The 27,737-nt window shown below is 37.1% G+C and overlaps 1 protein-coding gene across 11 annotated transcripts in view; it reads left to right on the top strand.

The window, feature by feature from the left end:
• The window catches only part of LOC108709755 (muscleblind-like protein 2), a 94,300-nt gene that overhangs the window by 51,769 nt on the left and 14,794 nt on the right, over window positions 1–27,737 (top strand). For 5 of the 11 annotated variants that reach the window (XM_041584286.1, XM_018249877.2, XM_018249874.2 and 2 more), the window contains exons 3-7: window positions 10,526–10,690; window positions 13,418–13,618; window positions 15,413–15,676; window positions 24,302–24,355; window positions 24,983–25,136. In XM_041584286.1, coding sequence (XP_041440220.1) covers window positions 10,526–10,690; window positions 13,418–13,618; window positions 15,413–15,676; window positions 24,302–24,355; window positions 24,983–25,136 — 838 coding nt within the window. The remainder of the gene's footprint in view (window positions 1–10,525; window positions 10,691–13,417; window positions 13,619–15,412; window positions 15,677–24,301; window positions 24,356–24,982; window positions 25,137–27,737) is intronic. The other 6 variants (XM_041584289.1, XM_018249880.2, XM_018249879.2 and 3 more) reach the window with 2 other exon arrangements.

Below are 27,737 nucleotides of genomic sequence, written 5' to 3'. Positions count from 1 at the left end.
CACACACCTTGCCTGCCTTCTTCTCCCAGCAGGTGCACCGATCAGACCCAGCAGCACAAATAAAAATAAATATTAAAAGGAAAGAAAAAAATAAATAACTGAAAAAAGATAGATGGATCCCTGATCATACTGGGCTCGTAGGCTATAGCCTAGGATAGGCTGTGCATTCATCTTCCCCTGGTTATATGGATGTGCAAGGACTGTCAAATAAAGTTAGTGCCCATACACATCAATTGTGGCCACTGGAGTAGTGTGACTGTGCACACAGGGGCCCATTTACTTAGCTGGAGTGAAGGAATAAAGGGAAAAAAACTTTGAATTTCGAATGATTTTTTTGGCTACTTCGACCATCGAATGGGCTACTTCAACCTTCGACTTCGAAGTAAAAATCGTTCGACCATTCGATAGTCGAACGATTAGTCGCCACCTAAAAGCTACCGAAGTCAATGTTAGCCTATGGGAAAGGTCCCCATAGGTTTAGCAATCTTTTTTAGGTCGAAGAAAAATCGTTCGAACGATGGATTAAAATCGATCGAACGAATAGCGCTAAATCCTTCGACTTCGATATTCGAATTCGAAGGATTTAACTTCGACAGTCGAATATCGAGGGTTAATTAACCCTCGATATTCGACCTTAAGTAAATTTGCCCCACAATGTCTGCTACAGATATAAAAGAATGATGGAAAATAAAAGTGTACTGTGAGGACAACCTGGTAATTTGCACCGACTTTTCTAACTTTTTTCATCCCAGTAAATGAGCCCAAGAAGGCATTTAATAAGCTGAAGGTTTTATTAATAGGTTTTAAGATTGAGAGTATTCTTTCTAATTAGCTATTAAACTTTAAATCCAGAATACTCCCGGGGACAGAATTCAATCCATATTAATTGAGCCGTAGGGTAGTTTGACGTTGCCTCCTTCAGTGTATATTTCTATGTTTTGTCTTGTAGTCCTACTTCTACCTATTTCATTCTTATAGAGTTGATGTTCTGTACAGCTGAAAAAAATATCTGTTTAGTGCAGATTTGTATAAACTCTGGATGACTTTGAATTGATTACCAGAGATTTATGGATTTTGCTAGTCTTATATATGAACTGTGGAATATATAGGATAATTCACTATTAGAGGGGCATTGTCAAAAACTCATTAGCAAATTACATCAGCTGGAAGCATATGGTAGATCACCTCAAAGTGTCACATTCAACATGTAATCCTAATTAGGCATTGATTTCCATTTAATAGAGGATTTCTGATGTAGGGCAACTGACAAAATTAGCCAAATACCCACCTACATTATATGGTTTTGTGAAAGGATGTACAAGACAGCACCATTTTTTAATCCCCCAGATGCCACATGTATTGTATTTTTTATTAGATTATCAATAATATAAATGCAACAATTTATTAGAGGTCCTATGGCCATGATAAAATGACAAATACTTGCTGTATTTTAACAGGTCATCCCTCCTTTCCCTCCTGAACAGTTCACCCATTCTGCTTGCTTCATTAGTCCTTTCCCATGTTTAGTCCAATGATTTACTCCTGCCCCAGTAAAAAATCAGCCAGTGAATTTACCTTGATCTACTGTAAGTTCGTCCATCTTAACATAAGTGATTAATCACAGCGCTGTGCTGTTACTAGCAGGCATTATGGCTAACTCATTGGAACTTCCCAGCAAGCATGGCAATGAGAGCATGGAGCAATCTATCACCAAATGAGATACGGTTGCTTATAAGGGTGGTACAATTAAGATGTTTATTTGTGAAAAATGTGAGAAAAATGAAAGCAAAATGCTAGAGGTATAAATGTATAATGCCTATGGGTAAGAATTAACATTTTGGCTGGAGCGAGAGTTTTGTACAGATATGGGCCCTGTTATCCAGTATACTCGGGACCGGGGTTTTGTACCATGCAGCCTGCCTTCTACAGCACCAGACACAGACACTGTGCCCCAAATCACATTGCTATTGATAAAGCAGATCCTGCTACTGCTGGGGGAACCAAGTAAGAAAAAGGTATCCCAGTGGGGCACTGACTGATTTATGAAAAAGGTCTTATTCCCAAAGTGTGAGTGTGTGTCCTAATATGTATTTTCTGAAGTGCCCAGTATCTTTTACAACTGTTACAACTCTGGCTGCAAACCCTGGGCCCTATTTCATTAGTGCAGGCATGTCCAAAGTGCGGCCCGAGGGCCAATTGCAGCCCTTTATCAAATTTACACTGGCCCTCAGCCTCCATCATGAAATGAATAATAATGCGGCCCGCCAGCATAGTAAGATCAGGAATCACGTAGATGTAGCAGTAATATTTGGGCACATTAGTGAAATGATCTGCCACTTGGTCTATACTGCTGCCTGTGTGCTGAAGGTGTTAGCAATAGACATGTACTGGCACATAGTGACGCGCCGCTCTCTATACTTCTTTACTGTACAGGCGCGTCACTACTTCTATTGCACCTTCAGCGCTAAAGAAGTATGCAAGAGCAGCGCGTCACTACGTGCCAGTATGTGTCTATTGCTAACACCTTCTATTGCATCTCAAACCTGTCGAGGTTGCATATAAGTCAATGGGAGAAGTCCCAATGATGCGTGGGTTCCTTGCAATACCCCAAAGTTTTCGGGTGAAAATTCTGAAAAAAATCATGAAATTTGTGAAAATCAGATGAAAAAATCTGAAAAAAAACATGAAAATCTGATTTATTTTTTTTTACCACAAAGCAAGTTTTTTGGAAAATGTAATAATAAAATCTGAGCGGATTTGATCAGAGTTTGTAGCAGAAAATATTGAGATAAATTCGGACTTTGATAAATAACCCCCCTAGTATTTTAGGGTAAATCAACTGAACTCACTCCCATTCCTTAGCTTATGGTTGCCTTTATAATAAACGGAGCACATGGTATTGAAATTGTACATAATAGTTTATGGCAATCTAAAAACTGCAGTTTAGGTATAATGCATATTTAAACCAAGGAGATCCTTAGACTTGGTACACTGATAAACACTAAAATGCTGACGATAATAAGTCCTTGTAATCAGGGCCTTCTGATCCAATTTTTTCCCTGTGTCCTTGTTTTTGAAATTATTGTCAAGAACCTATATACTCAAGTTTATTACTGGGAGACTAAAGTTTTGGACAGCAATCTAGCCTTAGTACCATTACACAAAACAAAAGGGCCTAATATACACATACTGGCGTGAAAGGCGGAATGGATGACATCACCATAACATCATTAAACAGCGACTTACATACATTCATATACAAAGTATATAAAGAAAACAATGTCTCAAAAAACAAAACCCCACAACTGTTCATAATTTGAATATCACTTTAAACAAAAACAACAACACAAAACTAGTGATGGGCGAATTTTGACGCCGGCGCCCGTTTGACGCCGGCGCCCGTTTTTCAAAAAAAAAAATTTTTTGCCGCCAGCGAATTTTGTGCCGCGCATTTTTCGCGGGCGTTTCGCAAATTTATTCGCCGGCAACAAATCGCGCAAATTCGCCGCGAATTTGCGCCTGGTGAATAAATTCGCCCATCACTACACAAAACAAATAAAACTAGTAAATAATGATAACATATAATTATTACAATAACTATCTCTTGTTTTGCTATAAAATATACATAGTATTTCCAAAGATATCACTCGCTTTTCAAACAGCACCTAAATATCCTAATAACCACTAAATCTTTCTCAGCATTTTATCAAGTAAACTTACGGTAAAAAATTATGTATCCTACCATCCGGCAAAAATTTGGATCAAGCACAACCCAATAGCGTATCCTATTATTCAACAAGAGGCATATTCCCCCACATTATAATTTCTCAAGCAACTTACTACTATTTAGAAATTCCCAACCGGGCATTCTCATTTCAACTTTCAGAGCGGTATCAGATCCCCTATCATAATCACTCTGGAAGCCCACACCATCCTTACTCATATGTCCATGTATAAAAATAATTAGTCTTTTCCTCACAGTATTTTCCAAAACAAGTTGTCTTAGAAAGTTGTACGTAGTAAAACAAATTCATAGTGTGTGAGAGTTATATTGTTACATAATTTATATTAATAAATATTTTGTAGTGATTAAAAAATTAGTCAAACCAACTGTTAGCCCTCTGCACATTTTATAAAAAAAATTTTTTTAAATTATCACAACTTTTTTTCAAACATTTTTACCATGTGAAGTGCACCATTACCATCCACATGCATCTATCCAAAAACCAATATATGTACACTAGATTGTAAGAAATTAAAATAAAAGAGGACACAGAGAAAAAGACAGATAAGGATTAATATGTAATCTTTATTGTTCAAATGTATTTTTCAACTTCACTTTTATACTTTACCTAAGAATGTATTATATCTCGATACTTCATAATGGCCTATAACAGAAGCTCTCCACTCGATGTTGTAGAGCATTAAAAAGCCAGAAAATCTGATTATGTGTATGGATATTCAATAAAAAAAACTTTGAAATGAAATGTTTTTGCTGTACTGTTACTACCTCCTCCTTAAGTTCTTCTGCTGCTGTAAAGAATGAGGTACTTGTAAAATGAAAGTACTTCAACTTTTACGGTTTGCATGTTTAACACAGGCCCTCTTCATATAACTCATGTTGAATACAAGGGATACTGTGTCCTTAACTGATTTTTAGGTGTTAAGAGCACCAAGGGACTTCATAAAAGGACTTGTAGTGGCACAGTGTTTTGCTTGATTGTATAGATAGGATAGGGTTTCTATCAGTGGAGCCAATATGCCTGTCTCCATTAATTAATAAATGTATTGATGCTGATCAATGCTGATCTTGTGGCAGTCTGTGAGCAAACGTCTTACTTTATGTTTTCAGATACCTTGGTTTTCTGGCAGGGTTAATACTAGGCCTGTCTTTATGTGTGCTTATATTGATGGTATAATAATGGCTTTCTGACAGGGTAAATACCAGGCCTCTCATTATGTGTGCTTATTTTGATGGTATAATGACTACTTAGTATAGTAGTCAGATTTATTACAATTTAGAATAAAAGTTTTTTTTCAAATGCCTACCATTTTTATTGTAACTGCAAAACAATTGTGCAATATTAATTGAACATTGTTTCCCTGCACAAAATTCTACTGTCCCAAGCAGGACTTTCACATGAATGAATGCTCATTATAAGATTGAACTGACTGTAGAAAAAGTTGGTCGTAATTTCTCATTTTAAATAAAATGGTGAAAAACCTGCCAGTTTACGTAATCCGAGAGCTGTGTACCTCTTGAGGGAAATTTGTAAAATGTTTATTAAATTACAATAAATTTGCAGCAGGAAAAACTGGTGGTGTGTAAAAACAGATGAAAATATTTTCATGAAATTCAGGGGGATTCTAATAAATACAGCCAGAATCCAGATAAAGATATTTGGACCGTCTCTGGACTAATCGTTCCTTCGATTTTCATACCATGGCAATCTGCCGTTTAGGTGATCCAACAGGTAAATATATTTTGCCTGTCTGACGATATCCATAGGTGACTGTCACTACTATTTCACAGACATAACTTTCGTACGATTGCTGTCTGTCATTTAATGGAAATTCAAGACCGTTGTTAACATACCCAGCAGAGGTCAACCATCAAAGATCGCTCCAACTGCAAGGCATCTAATAGTCCTAGAGGGATACTCTAAAATCTTTTGAACTCCACTACAAGACCAACCACCTTTAACGTTTACATGAATATTATGGCAAATGACAACAAGGCAACACAAAATGTGGTGGTTGCCTATTTCCACAACCATTAACAAGACCTGGATAAAAGCTACCCACCGAATCAGCCTGGCCTTACAGAATAATCCACTGTTTCATGCATGGGAGATTTTAATAGCAACTGGATTCCTCTTTTAATACTGGAGAGCAAGTGTAATAATATCCTTATTACAAATGGCCCATTATGAGAAGCGGACTTCCCAGGCCTTATGCAAAAGACTAGTAATCTAGAGCCAAAAGAGACCAAAGATATTGCATGTATACACTATTATGAGATCAAGGGATATTTACTTCGTTGAAGGAGACATATTGTGTAAATTGTGTCTGTAAATTATACTCTTTTAATTATAGAATGAATGTGCTTCAAAAATTAGTTTCCGGCTGATTTATTGAAAAATTATCACAAAAACATGCTGGCCCCACCCATCTGTTCCACTTCCTGGTCAATGAATGTTCTGGCTGTGCAGGGGAGCTGGTGGCACTCAGCATCTAGGTGAACCTGAGAGGAAACCGTTAGGACACACCCACCCCTCATTTGAAACAAAAACAGGGATCACAGTAGATCTATAGGTAGCTTCAATAAAGATTGTATTCTTTTTTTGCCATTATTGGCATTATTGATTTGAGGTTTTTTTATTTATGCCATATGCCTCCTTTTAATGTGGACATATGACACCATGAGGTTGTTTTTGAACAGCATGGACCTTGGAGACTCTCCATCATTGCCAAAATTGTGGTTTTGGCTGTGTGTTCCATACATTTTTTTAGGGTTATGCAATGTCTTTCAGTTTTTCTGTGAATAGAAAACCATAGAAAATAATAGAAAACCCAGCAGTAAGCTATAATTAGAGAAAAGGGCCCCTAAATGGTATTCCTGTGGATATGAAGCATTCTAAATGTCATCTAGCAGTAAGCTATAATTATAGAAAAAGGCTACCTGAAGCACCTATTTCATAATCTTTTGGCATTTCTTATATGGTAGGTGTTGCAAACTTTTCTCTTTAGAGCAAATACTAAGCATCTGCTCGGCTCCAAAATGCCCCATGAGATTATTTTTAAATGTTGACAAGTTGGCATGACAGGTTTTAATGTTAAATCCTGAAACATAATGGCTGTTAGATCGCTGTTTCTGAATTGTGCCCTAACTCTCACTGCCAGTGCTAGGTTGTCCAAAGGCAGAGAGAAACAACAGTTCAAACATCTGTCAGAAAAAAAAGAAATCTGTAAAATTCACACTGGTGACTTATTTACAGTTTGTGATAAATTTGACCATGAGCTGATAAGTAAACTTTGCCAGTCTTATAGAATGACTATGATATGATTCATATAATGGCAACATGTTAGACCTTTTATTTCAGTTTGTCCTAATCCCTGCTCTTTCCACCCCCAACTCAGATAAAGACCTTAAATCTTATTTACTTCTGCAGTGCAGTATCCATAGTTGCACCCACTGTAAAGGTGACCAAACAGATTAAAGGTTTAAAGCTGCAGATTAAAGTCCTTTAGAGCGATTCTGCCCGTGTGTAGGGGCGTCTGACGTCTCCCTGACTAAATATCGTCCTGATATCACTCAGGCAGGTTTGATGTTTTCTGTGATCGATGATAGTTGATGTGGTTCTACGGCCTGTCGGTGCCCACTTTCTTTGTATAATCCGATCGTTTGACCCAACAGTTGGCATATCGGGGAAAAGATCCGATTGTAATAAACTGAATATGATTGTTTTGGATCACTTCCCATTGTATGATATTTTGTTGTCTAAAACATATCTCCATTGATTATTAATAATATAATAATAATGATAATAATCTGCATATACCACTGCTCTTTTGGAGAAAAGTTGAAATAACAAAATCTAAGTGACTCAGTCTGATACATAACTTGAACCTCATCTACTATGTCCGCTAGCTGTGGTGTGTTATTTCTTCAGTAGTGTTCAACTTTCAAGTGCGTTTACACAATTTTGTAATAAATTAGCATTTTCTGCAGTAACCTTAACTGATCCTTGAGGTCAGTTCAGGGGATTTTGCTTACTTGCAGCTTCCTACCCACCAGAAAGTTATAATGCTGTAGATTGCAGATTCTATGGAGATGGTTATCTGTGGTTGTCAAGTACCTGACTTCCAGGCACAATAGTTTCTCATTTTCTGGGTTCTCTTTTCTTCAATTTGCATTTATATAGAGGCCTTGGTGGTTGGCAGCAAAAGAGTTAAAACAAATAATGTTGAGTAATATGGAATGGCACAGCTGCTCCAATGATTTTTTTTCAAAGTGATAGCCTTACACTACTTCCTCGTCAAGGGACATTTCTGTCACTTAGTAACCTTGGAACAATCTGTACTTCATCAAGCATACTTGCTGTCTTAGCTGGGATTTGCTTCTAAAGTTCACAAAGAACAACTGTGACAGTATAAATCCTTGAGAAATGGTTGGATATAGCCAAATACAGCCAAGTTTGGTCAGACAATAATCTTTGTATAGATATTTTGATGTACGTTTAAGATATTTGAGCAAAATAATGACCTGATTCAGGAAACAATGTTGTCGCCTTCTACAGGGAAACGTAAATGGTAGGCAATGTTAAAAATGACGATTCAACAGGACATATCTGAGATGGTGTGATGTTAATGGTCCATGAAAATGTTATTACATTTACTTGAACATTTACAGCAGGTGTAATTAAATTCAAATGGAAGATTCTTTGATGATTCGCATCAATTAAATTTTACCACAACCAAGGCAACTGCTTAGAACGCAAGTGTAGAGGGGGCTCTGTTTATTAGAGACGAATGAATGACGGGTGGGATTAAATGAGCTAGTAAGCCTAAGAGTGGGCTAGAAAAGCTACTGTTTAACCATATTATTTAAGTATAACAGTACCATAAGTATTGATTGTTCTAAGGTACTTTTATACAATTTCAGTATTTGCAGAATAAATCATAGGCGACAGTGCTATTCTGTTGTAATGTAGTTATTTCAGATTCTAGCATTGCATTTTAGTGTATGTTGCAGTAAATTGTGGTAATTTGGCAACACTGAAGTATGCCACTGAGAGTTCTCATAGAGACCCAATCTGCCAATGTTAAAATTACACATATTAAACATTAGATAATCAACAAATATGCTTTAAAGGAGAAGGAAAGGTGCTTTATCAGAAAGGTCCATCTAAATATACCAGTAAACCCCCAAAGTAGTGCTGCTCTGAGTCCCCTGTCAAAAGAAACACTGCATTTCTTTCCTTCTATTGTGTACACATGGGCTTCTGTATCAGACTTCCTGTTTTCAGCTTAAACCTCATTGCCCTGGGCAAGAGCATGCTCAGTTTGCTCCTCTTCCCCCGCCCCCTCCCTTCTCTACTGTAATCTGAGCCCAGAGCAGGGAGAGACTCAGGCAGGAAGTGATGTCACACCACATTAATACTGCAGCTCCTATCCTTAACAAACAGAGAGTTTCTAGAGCTTTTTACTCAGGTATGGTAAAACATTCTACAGAATAAATATAGCATTCTCGCTTGCACTATTGTGGCTAATCTATTGGCAATAAAATGCCTCCGTAGCTTTCCTTCTCCTTTAAACAATTTTTTTAATATGACTTCATCCATTCTAAATATATACCATTAAACTTCCTCTTCCGTGCACGGCCAGAGCAGACATAAAGCTGACTCAGAAGATATTTGTTTGGAAGGATAAAGTAGCCCAGACTGCCCATGAGCAGCTTAGCTATGTGATACTTGAGGATCTGTTAATATATGGAAATGAACATGAGGATTCCATCTGTCACTAGGCTGTGCCATCCAGCTCTTCATTTTGGCATTCAGACAGGGACTTTCGTTGTGTGAACTGGCTAAAAGGGAATTGTGATGTTTTGTAGGAAGAAAAACAGACAAAGGACAATATTATGTATGCCAGTTGTGGACTGGAAAATTATTTATCTGACTTTAAAAATAATAAATGCTTTTTTTTGTGTAAAAAAAAAAAATGAATTATGCAAAAAAAAAAAATTCATGTAATATATACAGTAGAACCCCCATTTTACGTTTTTCAGGGGACCAGAATAAATTATGTAAAATCCGGGAAAATGAAAATCAGGGAAATGTGTTAAAGTAACTTTCTTCAAGTACTGCACAGGAGTCAGTTTTACATTGAGATACAATATTTACAAGGGCTAAGCGCTGCCCTATTGTTAAACTATTACAACCTAAAGCAATAAGTGATTGGTGCAGGGCTGTATAATGGGCAGACTAATTGGACTGACCATTTACAGGCAGAACCATGGCAAAATATACATCTGGTTAGTATTTTAAACCTCTTTATTTCACAAATAATAACATCCATAGAGGGAAAAAAACAGTTTTTGGGTATATCAGGACAAAATTTTGGTGTAAAATCCAGGAAAACATTACTTAAAATCTGGGAAATACACCCGTTGAAATGCATTATAAATTGGTGGGACCAATAAAAAATGTGGGAAAACTTAAAATCAGGCTACTTAAAATCGAGGTTTCTTGAAATATAGTGCATTATTTAAAGCCGCTCTTTTACTGAACTGTGAATATTTTCATATTCGGAATTGTATAAACCCATACAAACTGCCGAGAGGGGGCTAGTGATAACTGTTAACTACTGGTACATGATTTTTCTTCTCAGTCCTGGTTCTAATTAATTAACAACCAGCTTTAAGGTTTGAATATGGTACAGTATTAGCCTTATGTTTCATTTATGTATGGCAAACACACTTTACCCTTTTGAATTCATATTTCAATTAATTTCCTTATATTTACAGGGACGCTGTTCAAGGGAGAACTGCAAGTATCTTCATCCACCAACACACTTAAAAACCCAGCTAGAAATTAATGGCAGAAACAATCTAATTCAGCAGAAAACTGCAGCCGCCATGCTAGCTCAGCAGATGCAATTTATGTTTCCAGGCACACAGCTGCAGCAAATGGTATGTCCTCTGTCCAATCTGCAAATAAATATGCCTGCATGCACTTAATTCTTTTATGGATAATTGCTGATAGGTAAGGCTGCAATAAAGCCTGTTAATGATTATTGTAAATATAAGTCATTGTACAGTAAGAATAGTAATGGCAGGATTGAATGACATACACTAAGCATATATTTTCATAACCACTAACAGAAAGAGAATGCACATTCTATAGTTCACACCTACACACGTTGCAGCATTAAAATGTCTTATTTAAAAATGCCATTATTTGTCATTCTTTTTTCTGTATTTACCAGGTTCAAGGACAGATTCACTAATGGTCTATACTAGGGCTCCCCAAGATATTTTTATCTGTGAGCCATATTAAAATATAAAAAAGTTAGGGAGCAACACAAATATGAATAAAGTTCATAGGGTAAGTCCAATAAGGGCTATAATTGGTTGTTTGGTAGCCCCTATGTGGACTGCAGGAGGCAATTTGGCACTACACATGGGGGCTAATTCACTAAAGTGCGAAGCGCCTAGTAAAACTTCGCTGATTTACTAACAGGTGCTGGCGTAAATTCGCTAGCTAAGTGGACCTACTCTAGCGCTACTTCACACCCTTACGCCAGGCGAAGTTGCGATATGGCGATGGGACGTAACTACGCTAATTCACTAACTTGCGCATTTTACTGAACGTTACCTCTTGCGCCAAACTTGCCTTCGCCACCTCAGACCAGGCGAAGTGCAATAGAGTAGATAGGGCTTGCTTCAAAAAAAAGTCTAAGTCCCAAAAAGGGTGATAGGCTGAAAAAGATCGTAATTTTTTTTGGGGGTACCCTCCTTCTCCCCTACATTTCCTAACATATGGCACCTAAACTATACAGTGGGCACATGTGTAGGGCAATATAACAACTCTATTTAATTTTATGAAGCTTTCCCAGGCTTGTGTAGTGTAATGTATTTGCTGCTACATATACGTTCATTGTACTTTAACTTGGCGTTGTATGCAAATTAGGCATTGCTAGCGTAAATTCGCTTTCCTTGACGAATTAACGCTAGCACAACTTCGCTACCGTTCACCTCCCTGATCGCAAGTTCGGATTTTAGTGAATTAGCGGCGAAGTGTGGCGAAGCCTGCGCTAGCGCAACTCCGCAAGTTAGTGAATTTACCCCACTGTATTTATGCCTCCAAAACTTGCCTCTTTGTCAGATATCCAAAATAAGCTTTGGTGCTACTGTGAGCAACATCAGAGGACTGCTACTGGTTGGGGATCACTGGTCTATACCATAAGGCAGAATTTTATCGTTTTCCAAAAATGTAAAATGAAAGATAACTGAAATGCATTTGTGGTTGATGTTGTATGGGTACCAAAATTTTAAACATAAAAAAATTGTTTTATTAAAAAAGATGGTCAGTATAACACAATGTCTGACCTGAACAGTAACATTTTGGTTGTTATATAGTGAATAAAGTACCCCCTCTTGTAAAATATAACGATATTATAAGTTACCGAGGAGTTTCATGACCATATAAAAACACGAGGCCGAAGGCCGAGTGTTTTTATACGGGTCATGGAACTCCGAGGTAACTTCTAATATCCTCATATTTTGCAACTGGGGGTACTTTATTTATTATAATACACAAGTTTCAGTGAGTCATGTGACAGAAATGACATCAGAACTCACCGTTTATAACTGATGACATCAGAACTCCGTTTATAAGGATATAATTTACAAGATATTCATGGCTTTTGTGTATTATATGGCTATACACACTTAGTAGTATTCTCAGGGAATTGTGGCCAACCTTATAAGCATTATTAGAATAAAACGACAGCAGTATTATGGCTCTAATAACTGAATTACTTTGAATATTCTATGCATTAACAGCTACTGGTGCACTAGGGGAGTATTTTTAGAACAATTTATCATGAGTAGTGATGGGCAAATTTGTCCCATTTCGCCGCGAATTTCGCAGGAAATTAAAGTCAATTGGCGTCCGTTAATTGTCGCCGCCAAATTTTCGTGGCAAATTCACTAATTTATTCGCCGGCGGCGAAACGCATAAATTCGCCACAAATTTGCACCTGGCGAATAAATTCGCCCATCACTAATCAAGATATCTGCTGTAGATTTTCCGTAGGATTGTGTATTTTGAGCTATATGTTCCAGGCATGACAAAATATATAGTAATATAGAAGCAGCTAGATATCCTTGTTGTGTTATCCCTGTGTAAGTGGGTGGGAGAGTGATAACACAGTAAATCAGAGCAGCAACCATCAAAGAATAGAGGTCCCAGTTCAACAATCAATTTTATGAGGATTTCAAGAGAAAATATGTTGATCTTACTGTATCCCTATTAGCTCAGGGTAAGGCACTTGGCATATCTGTCAGATATGAAGAAAACACTAGTATAGTAGCTGAGTGGGTATTGTTAGAACAGAAGCCCTGATGGGAATAAGAGAAATTGCTAGGAGCGTTGTATAATCTTACTACTTTTTCAAATATGTACTCTTTTCCCAGCTGAATCGTTTCACATTTGAAAGGAATTCTAAAGTGCTACTATTTTAAATGTTTTAAATAAATAGCATAATAAATGAAAATTAAGCATGCATCATATTGTGTTTATTTACACATCCCCCTCCATTATGCCACCTGCTAAATAATATGGCATTTTGGCAATATTCTGACAAAGTAAATCTTCTTATTTTAACAATTTACTGCACTGTTTTTGTTTTACAGCCAACATTTCCTGTAGGTCCAGCATTAGGAACAAACACAGCTATTAGTTTTTCCCCTTACCTTACACCGGTAACCTCTGGAGTTGGATTAGTTCCTACCGAAATAATGCCATCCACACCTATGATTGTTCCAGGAAGTCCACCAGTATCAGTCCCTGGATCTAATGCTGCTCAGAAGCTTCTCAGGACTGATAAACTGGAGGTACTATTAGCATCATATACCTTGCAAATTCTGTTTTAACAACCACAGCAAACAGTTACTTTATTTGAATTGTGGTAAACGGCCTAATATATCTTGCCGTTTCATATTCATGTAATCAAAATGTTTGTGTCAGGATTACATTTTGCAAACTATTGCTATAATTTTCACTTAGTCAAATTAGGGATGCACCAAATCCACTATTTTGGATTCGGCTGAACCCCCGAATACTTTGCGAAAGATTCGGCTGAATACCAAACCAAATCCTAATTTACATATGCAAATTAGGGGGAGGGGAAAATGTTTTACTTCCTTGTTTTGTGACAAAAAGTCATGTGATTTCCCTCCCCGACCCTAATTTGCATATGCAAATAAGGATTCTGTTTGGCCGGGAAGAAGGATTCAACCGAATCCTGCTGCTGGCCGAATTCCGAACCGAATCCTGGATTCGGTTCACCCCTTAAACTGGCCATAGACGCAAAGATCCGGTCGTACGATTTTCGGATCCTGTGTGTGGAGAGTCCCGACATCTGTCGTGCCATGCCGATCGGTCGTTCAGCCAATTGGACAGGTTAGAAAATTTCTGTCGGCTGCCGATAATATCTCTGCGTGTATTGCCGATCTGACGATTTTGGGGGAGACTGTGACTAGCTTTTGTTGGACATAACTATCGTACGATTGCTGTCAGGGGCAGAACATTGCTGATCTGTTCTTATACTACTTTATTTGATCTGAAAGGTTAGTGGCAGGTTGGGAGATGGGGAAGTCCCATAAGTTTGATCGTTCGAGGATTCTAACAATCGGATCTTTGCATGATCTATGGCCAGTTTAAGTCAAACACACTGTATAGAGTTGCCTTACTTAATTTCAGGGCCAATTTTATGGTAAAGAACAGAAGGCACTAACCCTGGGCCTCCCAGGAAGTTAAAATACAGGGTGTATTAGAGTAGAACAGACATATAATATATGAGATATTTGTGGTATACACCAGGCTTTTGCAAGATGTTAATAAACTGCATCTTACAAAAAAGGTGGTTGTGGGTTACTGGAAGTCTAAAAACAGCTGGAGGACCTCAGTTTGGGGATAGCAGTCCATTCCCTTGAGTTTGTTTTTCTGGGATTAAAATTGCTTATCCTCATTATCTGATCTCCTCTATACGTTAATTGGTAGCTATTTCCATATGGGTCATGCCTATACTAGCCTCACTGTTGCTGTTAACCACACACATCTTGCAAAGACATGGTACCCCTATAACCATGATGTACATTCTTTTTTTTTCCCCAAAGGTTTTTATTTTGCATTTTCAAAAGAAACAACAAACCAACAGGCTTGACACTTACATGACTACTGTTTTTAATTATTTAGTGTTTTAGTGACAGTTTCAATACGTAGAAGAGCATATAACATATTCACCAGTTATCAGCATATACTTTGGGCCAATCTAGAGCTCAGTCAACTGGCAGGGATTCATAAGGGTTGACCTCTAACCAAGGTTCCCATATTTTCTCAAATTTCCGGGGTGTTCCCTTAGCATTGTACGTCAATTTGATTAGCAGATATCGGCCGAGCCTTTTGCAGTGTACCATTTATTAGTTTGATCCATTGCTGAAGTGTAAGGGGGTTGGGGTTCATCCATTTCATTATTGCTGCAATGGAAAGTACCTCTGCATAATAATATACAGTTGTAAGTCTGCTGCTTTGCCACACTCTACCATGATGTAATTCTGCAGCTATATAAGCTATAAAACTGCTAATTGGCAGATGTCCAGTGATTTGCCCTTGTGTTCCCTATGTAGGTATGCAGGGAGTTTCAAAGAGGAAACTGTGCACGGGGAGAGACTGATTGCCGCTTTGCTCACCCTGCAGACAGCACGATGATTGATACAAATGATAACACAGTAACCGTTTGTATGGATTACATTAAGGGTCGCTGCATGAGGGAGAAATGCAAATATTTTCACCCTCCTGCACATTTGCAGGCCAAAATCAAAGCTGCACAACATCAAGCCAACCAGGCTGCCGTGGCAGCTCAAGCAGCTCAAGCAGCTGCAACAGTGATGGTAAGTGCACATACTCACCCATACTTGAGCCCAGAACTCTAAACTCCTCATTGTTTGTGCTCAGAAATATGGTAAGAAGCATGGTATTGCCGAGGGAGTGGCAAGTTGTGACAGTATCTGTTTGCTTGGATATTTACCCCGTACTGCTCAGCAAAACAGTTCTATAAATATTTTCTTGGCAGCTCTGAATTCACAAATGCTTTCTATCCTACAACTTAAGCACAAAACTCTTATTGAAGAACTGTTTTTATTGGTAGATGTGGTGGGGCAGTGGAAATATTCCTAAACTAGGAGTTATGTATCATAAGTGCACTTATAAAATCTGTTATGTTTTGACCATTCATCATTCATGTGAGTGCTGGATGAAATTAGCATAAAGTGTGTCTACAGCTTCACGTGCCTGTCTGTGTGTGTATGTGTTGTACATTGTTTTAACATTCCTAGTTGGAGGAGGGTAGGGAGCCAATGCGTTTTTACATTTAGTGGAGGCAGGAAACAGATTTATTCATCACCAGTTATTAAGCACCAACATGTTATGCCACACTCTGCTATATTACCCTGTTTAAGACAGTGCACTTACAGCAAATGAGCAAGCATGAGTTACAGAAGGAACAGCATACCGTACATAAAATTGTTTTATTACATATCAATAAAGCACAAACATAATCCGCAGCACTGTACAATAAAATGCTGTATACACTGTACATATAGATTACCTACAAAACTAAATAATAGACAAAATAAAGAAGGTCCTGCATATTAGAGCTGACAACTTAAAATAATAACCTCCATATGTAATAAAAGGCACTACGTTTGCACAGGAGCAGTAACCCATAGCAATAAGACGTTTGCTTTTAAACAGGTGACCAGCAAATGATTCCTGTTGATTGATTGCTAATTTGCCCATAAATGTTCTAATTCGGTACAGAAAAGGGAATAGCTAATCACCAAAAATAAATCATGTACATTAAGGGGGTTATTCATCAAAATTTGAATTTATCTGATTACTTTCTGAAATATACTCCGACCAAATCCGCACTGGTTATTTCCCCATATTTATCAATAAGTTTTCCCGAAAAATTCCAGTTCGGGAAAAAAAACGAAAGAATCGTGAAAATCGTCCAAAAATTCGAATCGTAAGATTCAATGATTTTTTTCAGAATTTTGCACGAAACCGAGCGCAGATCAGGATATCTTCTGGACTTCTCCCATTGGGGCAAATTCACTAAGCGCCGAAGCGCCTAACGCTAGCGTCAATTCGCTAGCGTTGGGCATTTTCGGTACTTTGCAAATTCACTAACGAACGCTGGCGTAAATTCGCTAGTGTTACTTCGCACCCTTACGCCTGGCGAATTTTCACTACGGACGTAACTACGCAAATTCACTAACGCGCGTAGTGTACTAAACACTACCTTTTACGCTAGACTTCCTTCGCCACCTCAGACCAGGCGAAGCGCAATAGAGTAGATAGGGATTGCTTCAAAAAAAGTTCAAATTTTTTCAAAGTCCCAAAAAAAGCTGGCGTTTTTTCTATATTATGGGTGATAGGCTGAAAAAGATCGACAATTTTTTTGGGGCTCCCCTCCTTCCCCCCTACATTTTCTAACTCATGGCAACTTACCTATACAGTGGGCACATGTGTAGGGCAAAAAAAAAATTTTATTTGATGTTTTGAAGGTTTCCCAGGCATTTGTAGTGATTCTATGTATTCCTCCATTGAAATTTGAATTTGGCGCCGTATGCAAATTAACCATCGCTAGCGTAACTTCGCTTCGCTTAGTGAATCAACGCTAGCGCAACTTTGCAACCTTACGCTACCCCTGTGCGCAACTTCGGATTTTACTGAATTTGCGGAGCCCTGGCAAAACTACGCCTGGCGAAGCGCGGCGAAGTTGCGCCTGGCGCAACTACGAATCTTAGTGAATTTGGCCCATTGAGTTATATACAATGCCGGATTTTCGGATTCTGACTTTTTACATCCTCTTGTTTAATAAATGTTTTTTTTTATTATTATTATTTATTATATATTTATTATAGTGAAAAAAACCTAACATTTTTCGAGTTTTTGGCATTTGGATCTTTAATTAATAGCCCCCTAAATGTCAAGAGTTGGACACTGGAAAAAAAAACCCAATGGGCCCACGCTGGTCCAGACCTGCTTCCCCGGCTGCCTCATTAAAATTAGCTGTTGCAATGTGGCCCTACGCTTGACACGTCTTATGTGCATGAGCGCAATGTGCTGAGTGGGTCCTAGAAGTGACTAGAAACTTGCTAAGCATGACATTTACCTGTGTATGTTCCATTATCCCTAGTGCAGGATGTGCAGTGTAAGGAACATTACAGATGGAGCGCAAGATCTGGTTTAAACATGCTTACTACACTACATTTTGCTATCCTATGCGTGTATCTGCAGTCAGTATCTGTCTGTAGTGATGTGTATAACTGCTACGTCACATTTTATATCTGCTGTGGGGTAAGCACAAAACCCAGCCTTCACCCGAATCGTCTTAATACATCTTTAATAATATGTATACATGATATGAAAGGCCCTGGTAAGAGACATCTTAAATGATGTTTTACTAGTTATATAATGGAGAATATAAAAGTATCTACCTTGTTCTGTTACAGCGTGGTTGGCACTGATAGCCCGGCTCTCAGCCTACAGCATTGTTTGTTCAGTTCAGTGCATTCATTGAACCTTTCATTCTTTTGCCCAGCTGTTAGTGTACAAAAAGTCATTGTCAAAGCACTTAACAATGTGTACAAATACATGATATAAATGTGGCTTGTCATTTCACATCACATAGGGTATGAGAATAATAGAGGCTTTATAATCTAGCAAATACTCCTGTAAGTAATCCCAGTTACGTGGATTGTAGATTGAATAGAATTTAAATTGTAGTGATATTCAAGATTAAGGCTGAATGCAAATGTATATAGAGAGAAAGAGAGAGACACATATATGTGTGTATATATATATATATATATATATATATATATATATATATATATATATATATATATATATATATATATATATATATATATATATATATATATATATATATATGTTTGTTATGTGGTACAGGTATGAAATCTTTTATGTGGAAAAACACAGTGGGGCTCATTTATCAACAATGGGCAAATTGGCCCATAGGCAGTTACCAATAGCAACCAATCAATGATTAGCTTTTTAAAGCCAGCTGCATGTAGAACCATAAATGCAACCATTTGATTGGTTGCCATGGGTTACTGACGTGGGCAAATTTGCCCAGTGTTGATAAATGACCCCCCAGTGCTCCTACAAATGGCACATCCGCTAACCACTGTATATTGTTACTTAAAATACTTTATTCGTACCTTATTGTCAGTTTGTCTGTAATAGAATAATGTCTTGATACTGGTATTAACTAATCCAGCATCAATTGCAAAAAAAAAAAAAAAAAAAAAATCTTCATATACATATCATACATTTTTTTATTGTGTTCCAAATTAAAATACCTTCTCTGTAAAACCTCAAGTTCTAAACATCATAGATAAGATCCCATCCCTGTACCATTTTAAGTTTTTCTCTTTAATAAGCCTCTGACATCTTTGTCTCCCAATACTGACTCTTATTCTTTATTATCTGCAACTTGCCCGTTTAATTTGTATTGACTAATTTCTACTTAATCCATTCTAATCTCATGCTTCTTGTTCATGGAGATTGTTAAATGCTGACAGCAAGTAGGTATTATATCCAGGGCCATTACTAGGTCATTTCAAGCTTTCCCACTAGATAGACGTCTAGTAAATACTTAGAAAAGATGCCCTATCATTCTTAATAATCTGGGCAAGAACACTAGTATTTGATACCTAATAGTCTTTACAATTGCTGGAACCATAGAAAGTCTATGCACAGATTTTTCTTGTGTGTTTTAAAGTGCTATAGTGCTTTTTACAAAGTGCTATCTTCAGAATAGACTTTCTATGGTTCAAGACACACACAGATTTGTGCTGTAACACACTGGTGACTGCACTGAATATTAACAATATTGTGCTGTTTTGTTTTTTTCCATAGCCTGTGGCGCTTTCCCTTTAATCTTGCAGATTTTGTTTGTTTTGCAATTTTAACTCTGCTATACGTTCACAATTGCTAGATTCAATGCTAGGTTCCAAAATGTGTCCTTTATAAAACTATACACAGTTTGCTTGTGCCTACCTACTTGTGCTCATCTATACATATATATATATATATATAAGTGCCATGAACTAGTTTCCTGGCAGCACCTAGTTTGGTGCATGAGGCGCAAAGAAACGGCAAACAGTAAGTATAGGGCACCTTTTTCTTTTGATGCTGTTTCAGGCCTTTAATAATACTATAAGATCAGGTTACATTATATAGTGAATGAAGTACCCCCGATGCAAAATATAAGGATATTATAAGTTACCAAAAGGTTCCATGACCTTTTTTTTTAACATGGAGCACTTTAATTATTATACACAAGTTTCAGTGAGTCATGTGACAGAAATTACATCATTAAGCTCCGGTTATAACCAATTACATCACTAAGCACCGTTTATATAGTGAATAAAGTACCCCCTCTTGTAAAATATAAGGATATTATAAGTTACCGAGGAGTTTCATGACCATATAAAAACACGAGGCCGAAGGCCGAGTGTTTTTATACAGGTCATGGAACTCCGAGGTAACTTCTAATATCCTCATATTTTGCAACTGGGGGTACTTTATTTATTATAATACACAAATTTCAGTGAGTCATGTGACAGAAATGACATCAGAACTCACCGTTTATAACTGATGACATCAGAACTCACCGTTTATAAGGATATAATTTACAGGATATTCATGGCTTTTGTGTATTATATAGTGAATAAAGTACCCCCTATTGTAAAATATAAGGATATTATAAGTTACCGAGGAGTTTCATGACCATATAAAAACACGGTTGAACTTGATGGACTTTGTCTTTTTTGAACCCGATTTAACTATGTAATGAGGCCAAAGGCCGAGTGTTTTTATACAGGTCATGGAACTCCAAGATATTCATGGGGGTTTGTGTATTATAAGGATATAATACACAAAAGCCATGAATATCTTGTAAATTATATCCTTATAAACGGTGAGTTCAGATGTCATCAGTTTTAAACAGTGAGTTCTGATGTCATTTCTGTCACATGACTCACTGAAACTTGTGTATTATAATAAATAAAGTACCCCCAGTTGCAAAATATGAGGATATTAGAAGTTACCTCGGAGTTCCATGACCTGTATAAAAACACTTGGCCTTATGCCTCGTATTTTTATATGGTCATGAAACTCCTCGGTAACTTATAATATCCTTATAATTTACAATAGGGGGTACTTTATTCACTATATAATTTTTAGGATATTCATGGCTCTTGTGTATTATATATAAATAAGTAGGAACTAGCTACAGTATATATATATTGTGGGACCTCTGCAAATTACATGGCTATACAGTTACTACACATTAAAATAGAAAAACGCTCAAGATGGCTACCCACAGGCTGGTGTGAAGGCTATTTACAGGAGAATGCTTTGAAAGAAAAGTGTAACGTTAGTTTAATATGGACAAACACTTGGCTGGCTGAATTGCTGTTATTGGTTGGATAACTAGACTGAACCTTGAGAGAAGTGAGACTTACTCGTACCTGGTCAGTGTTGGCCCTAATACACACACTCAAAGTTTTGGCTGCTAGACCTTAGTTATGATCATGATTCATTGTTATGTTGGGCTGGTGCAAAATATACCCTGGACTGCATTGTCCAAAAATGTGTAGTTAGGGTGTTGGCATGTAGGGTGTGTAACATGTGGGAGAAATATTTAACAGAGGGGCACACGTTCCTCACTCATCAATAAGTTGATGTTTAATAACTTTGAGGTAATAAACATCAACATACCAAATTATTACTATATGTTCTCTCACTGTCCCTCTATCTCTGTCTCTCTATCGTTGTGTCTCTTTCTTTATATAAGGAGAATTTCTCCCTGTATAGTAACGTGTTGGATACAGAGCTGTCATTATAATCTTATTTATGCCTGTTGTGCTGAACAGACATGGGTTTTGTGAAGTAATTTCTTCATTACTATTATTTTGCTGTCATTATTGAACACAGAAAATGATTCCTAAACGTATAATGAATTGTTACTGAAATACCAAAGTGCCGAGATGAGTCGTGTTTCAAAGTACAAGGCTTATTGTTTCTGGATGAACATAAGATTTTTTGTGACATATCATAGATGCGGCTAAAAATAATTAATTTTTTTTAAATGTTCTTTTCTCATGATATGTAGACAAAAAGATTTAATATAATAATTCTGCATTTAGACTCTTATTTGTGACTGGTATTGTATTATATATTTTATATAACACTGCATATATTTTAATTATATTTATTGTACAGGAGAGAGACAAAACTAGGACAACTTTTTTAGAATGCCTTTTTTTTTGTTAGGTTTATGTTAATGTGTATGTGCTGATATAATGTATAAACATCTGTTATACCAACATTTAGTTCTATTTTGGGTATAATATAGCCGTATATAACATCCTAGTTAAAACATTGGTGAGTGATGCATCAGGAAGGAATCCGGGTACAACTGATTTGACTCAGCTCCATTATTTGTTCTGTTCATGTTCTGAGCGCCTACTTGCCACCACACAGCAATGTTTTGAATAAGCTACTACATTCATACATCCTTTTAAACAGGTTGTTCACCTTCCAACACTTTTTTTTCAGTTCAGTTGGTTGCAGATAGTTCACCAGAAATAAAGACTTTTTCCAATTACTTTCTATGTGTGACTGTTTTTCTAATATTGAAGTGTAAAGCGTCATTTTTCACCATCTAAAGCATCTCTGGGGGTAAGGGGGTCGCTGACCCTGTAAACTGTTCTAAATTGATACATTTAGTTGATACATTTATCATCGTTGTCCCTGCTGAGCAGAATCTCTGGGTTTCATTACAGGCAGCTGTTGCAATTGATACAATAGTTGCTTATACTCCAGAGATGCTGCTGAAAGATGCATCAACTAAATGTTGCAAAATTATAGCAGTTTCGATTTTGCACCTGCATTACGGATATGTCAGATTGAAACACCAGAGACAGGGACATCAAACTTAGATTTTGGAAAAACTGTAAAAAAATAATGGAAAGTAATTGAAAAAAAGTCTTTATTTCTGGGGAACAACTTGAAAACAATGTGTTTGGAAGGTGAACCCCTTTAAGCCAGGAATAAATCGAACTCATACAGTAAACTGATATAAATTCATTCCAGGTGTAAATCAAAACCCAGCTTTAGCTTTTCTAATATTAACTGTTAACAGCTATGCATTGGCTGTATGCATGGAGCACCCAGAAATCTGCTTATTCGTTAGTATCCTTCCATCAGTATGTTTTATATGCAAACGAGTCATGTCAGAATTTATTCCTCATACTTGCAGTTAAGAAATAATGCACAAAAAAAAAAAAACACATGAGAATAATGGATGCTAATTGTTCCGAATTTCTTGTTTGTTTTTGCTTTGCCCCCTCTTGTCAGCTTTAGAGTGTGAGAAATTGCTTTCAGTGGTACTGCTTTCATTTGCTAACGCAACTTTTACTCCGCATCTAACAGCTTCCCAAACATACATGATACAATGTGCTTCTTTGGCGCTACCTAGTGCCTATTTCTAATCTGCAATCTGATTATTCATTTGTGTTTTGCCACCAGAAAGACAAATTTATAGCCCTCCAGCTGTTGCACAACCACAACTCCCAGACACCTGTTACCCACGATTTTACTTTTCATTGGGTACTATTTGACATTTTGTGGAACAGTATTTCAGTGACAGCTAAATTGCTATAAATTGGCCAAATCTGCACCAAAAATGGATTATATTTCTTATTTTTAATGGAGTACCGTTCATGTATGCATATGGTAAATGTATGTAAAAGGAAATGATTATACTACAGTAATAAAAGAAGTAACCTTACTGTAAATCTGTCACTGATAACATTGACACTACAGTACGAAACCATGTAATGATGATAGTTAATATATTCTTTTTGCATTAAAATTAGCAGGCATATAAATAATTGCATACAATACCTGTAAGAGTAGTAAAATACAATTGAAAACATGCTTCAGGTTGCAACTAATAGTTTTTTTGGCTTAAAATGGCAACTAACTTCTCATTCGCAGTAGTAGAAGTGTATAACAAAAAATGTTAATATATTTTAATATGCGGTTGCTTTCTGGAGCCTGAGAAATGCTTTAAACTGATTTCCTGATTTTCAAACCCATGTATTTTACTCTCTTATATGCTTTTTTTTTTATTTATTTTTTTTTTTTTTAACTAAGGTATAGTAGATACATTTTTTGCTTCAGTACTAATTAAAAGTGTAATATTCATTTCTTTAAAGAAACATTTTTGTTGTTGTGCATGCCTAGTGTTTTATATGTTGTATATTGCATTCAGAATATTTTTTTCCTTCTCACCTATCCACAATGCAATGCCGTTCCCATGATGCACCTCTGCTTGCTGTTTACCTGTATGTTAATTCGCTTGAATCCCATTGGCCCACTGCCATCATGTGCTCGCTGCCTGTTATTAAAAGACGCAGTCGACTGCCAAAGCAATGAAGCGACCTCTCGAAGCAACTGTAGATCTGGTACTTTGACCTTTCACCTTTTGCTTTGCATGTAGCTTTTTAATGAAGCAACTAATATTTTTTTATTGCTTTTTTTAAAAAATCATCTAGACAACCAATGCATATATTTAATGTACAGAAATGTTCAGAGTTGTATGTAGCCATCTCATGTGTCCATAAAATTATATAGATATTTTTTTTTCTTTAAGAGCTTAATTTGTTTCACAAGATTAAATTGTACCAAACTTCATTAACTAGTAATTTTTTTGTTTGCTATTTCAAAAAATGTTTGATTGAATGCTTAATTTCTGCATATTATAAAAACACACACATATAAATATTGTTTTAATAGTAAATATTATCTGATCCAAAAACATATGCTGTGTTGATGCTTTCTTAAGATTTTTTTTAGCTGTAGTTTTGGCACTACAGTCTTTATAAATAAATCCATGCTTTTGCAACCAATAACCAAATCTCACTCATTCTGCATTGCCTTCGTTTGGGTTAAGGTGCATGGCAGGACATCTTTTATTTTGAGTTGTTTTTGCCAATCTTATAATTACGTATAATTATTTGTATGTGTGTTTATGCAAGTGTGTACTACACTGTAAACTGTAAACAAGTTTAATGTGATTTTTTTATTAACAGGCTTTTCCTCCTGGCGTTCTTCATTCTTTACCAAAGAGACCAGCTCTTGAAAAAAGCAATGGTGCCAGTGCATTTTTTAATCCTAGTGTCTTGCACTATCAACAGGCTTTGTTTAATGCACAGTTCCAACAACCTGCCACATTTTTCCCTGCAGGTATGTCTCCTATTTTACAAAAAATAAAAACTTAATTTATAAAAAGCATTTGGACTTTTTTTCAGGATGTGCTTGTGTGTGTTAAATCCATTCCCATATTAAACTCCAGATAGAATGTTGCATGTGAACATGTGTTTTGTCCTGTGGCATTGAGGAATATGAGCAGAAGTTTGATTCCCTTTAGGATTTGCTGAGTAATTCAACATGGATAGCTAAATATTACTCTTTTATGAATTACTAATATTTGCTGTAATTTATAACAATATGGAGGAGGTTATAAACATGACATGCAAGCTAGCCGAAAGAGAACATTTCTAACTGGACATGTAGTATATAAGATTTTTAAACTTACATTATTCTGACTACGTTAAGAAGTTTTCGATAAAGTGCCTAAATAGTTCCTCAATGCAAGATGCAGAAACATTTTATTAACAATGCCAGTATAGTCTTAACACGAATCATGCATGTGCTAAGGCATGGAACATGCTGCTGTTATTATATGGAGAGTTTAAAGAGTCAATAAATAATATCCAGGGTTCAATTTCTTTCCCTCTAACTATTGTCGAATCCTTAGAGTTGTAAATCTACATTAGCAGGAATGGCAGAGGTTTATCTTCTGTAGTCTATTTTGCTCTGTGAATAAATGTAAGCAACATTTGTTGTCCTTCAATTTGTGCAGTTCCACAGTAAAACTCTAGTCCAGTGATCCCCAACCAGTAGCTCGTGAGCACCATGTTGCTCTCCAACCCCTTGGATGTTGCTTTCAGGGTCCTCAAAGCAGTTGCTTATTTTTGAATTCCAGGCTTGGAGGCAAGTTTTAATTGCATAAAAAATAACTATAGTGTCAAGTAGAGTCTCCCGTGGGCTGCCAGTCCACATAGGGTCTACCAAATAGCCAATCACAGCCATTATTTATCACCCCAAGAACTTTTTTCATGCTTGTGTTGCTCCCCAACTCTTTTTACATTTGAATGTGCCTCACAGGTAAAAAAGGTTGGGGACCCCTGCTCTAGTCTCTAAAAGAAATTAGTAGGATAAAGTGGGCATGCACTGGTTGATTCCGCCAATAAGTGGCCATACACATGCATGGCTGCCTTTCATTAGTCTTTTCCATCAGAAATCCTCATCTGCTTCAGACACTAGAATTACTAGACCACAGGGCCGCCATCAGGGGGGAGCACTGTCCCGGAGAGTTTTAAGTCTTATGGGGGCCCCGACCATGCTGCACTTAATTGGATAGCTGGGCCCCTCACTGTTGTTGAGCTCCAGACTTCAGAAGGGAGGGTGGATGGGAGCTCAGGTGCCTGCATCTTCTTTTTAACTGCTCTGATTTTCCAATGAAGTGCAAGTACTGGTTAAGCCACATGGGGATTGGTGAAGTTTGAACTTCCCCTCCAGCTTATCCAATCCCCATACAGCATTACTGGGACTTGCACTTCACTGGCAAACCTGAGAATGAGAAATCTGAAGGTGCAAGCGCCAAAGCTCCCGCAAACTCTGCAACTGAGGTAAGTGCACTGTTCTTTTTATTTTAATAACTTACAAGGACCCTGGCAACCAATTTTTTTAATATAACTTATAGGTGCCCGGCCAACAATTTTTTTAATAACCATATATAACCAAATAACCATTGTTTTGTTTTAGATAACTTAGAGGGGCCCTGGCCAGCATAGTTCTTATTTTAATAACTTGTAGGGGGTCAGTGGCCACCGATGTTTATTTTTTCTTTAACGTGTAGGGCCTGTAATGTTATAGCACTTGCGCCTGTGTGGCCCCGTGATTTCTGATGGCAGCCCTGCTAGACAACAATTGATGCATCTGATATCCTTGTACTTCAGCAACTCAGCAAATGCCTGCCTGAGCTTAGATCAGTATAAACCTCTACAAAACCTCTGTAAGCCAAAGGCCAGCACAGCACAAATATTGACAGGTGCACACAGATTCCTCTTGGTGGGCCAAACAGAACCACATTGTGTAGTTTTACTTAAACTCTATTAATAGTGTGGTTTTATTTAACCTCAGCTAATAAAACATGTAGGGTTCATTTGGGCCCCCCAAGACGAATCTTTGTGTCTCTCTCTTTTTTGTTTTTCGTGCTGAGTTTTTATTCCACTGATGCCCTGCAGGACCTATCAACACATGGGGGCCAATTTACTTAGCTCGAGTGAAGGAATAGAAGAAAAAATACTTTGAATTTCAAATGGTTGAATATGGCTACTTCAACCATCGAATAGGCTACTTCGACTACGACTTCGAAACGAACGATTCGAACTAAAAATCGTTCGACTATTCGACCATTCGATAGTCGAAGTACTGTCTCTTTAAAAAATACTTCGACCGCCTAGTTCGCCACCTAAAACCTACTGAGGCCAATGTTAGCCTATGGGGACGGTCCCCATAGGCTTCCTAACAATTTTCTGATCGAAGGAATATCCTTCGATAGAACGATTATTCCTTCGATCGTAGGAATAGCTCTAAATCCTTCGACTTCGATATTCGAAGTCGAAGGATTTACATTTGGCAGTCGAATATCGAGGGTTAATTAACCCTTGATATTCGACCCTATGTAAATCTGCCCCATGGTGTAGTTTTACAATAGCC

This window comes from Xenopus laevis, chromosome 2S, assembly GCF_017654675.1.
Source record: "Xenopus laevis strain J_2021 chromosome 2S, Xenopus_laevis_v10.1, whole genome shotgun sequence".
NCBI classification, from domain to species: domain Eukaryota; kingdom Metazoa; phylum Chordata; class Amphibia; order Anura; family Pipidae; genus Xenopus; species Xenopus laevis.
The sequence above is the reverse complement of the archived record's forward strand: the minus strand, read 5'-3'. Positions and strand labels throughout refer to the sequence as shown.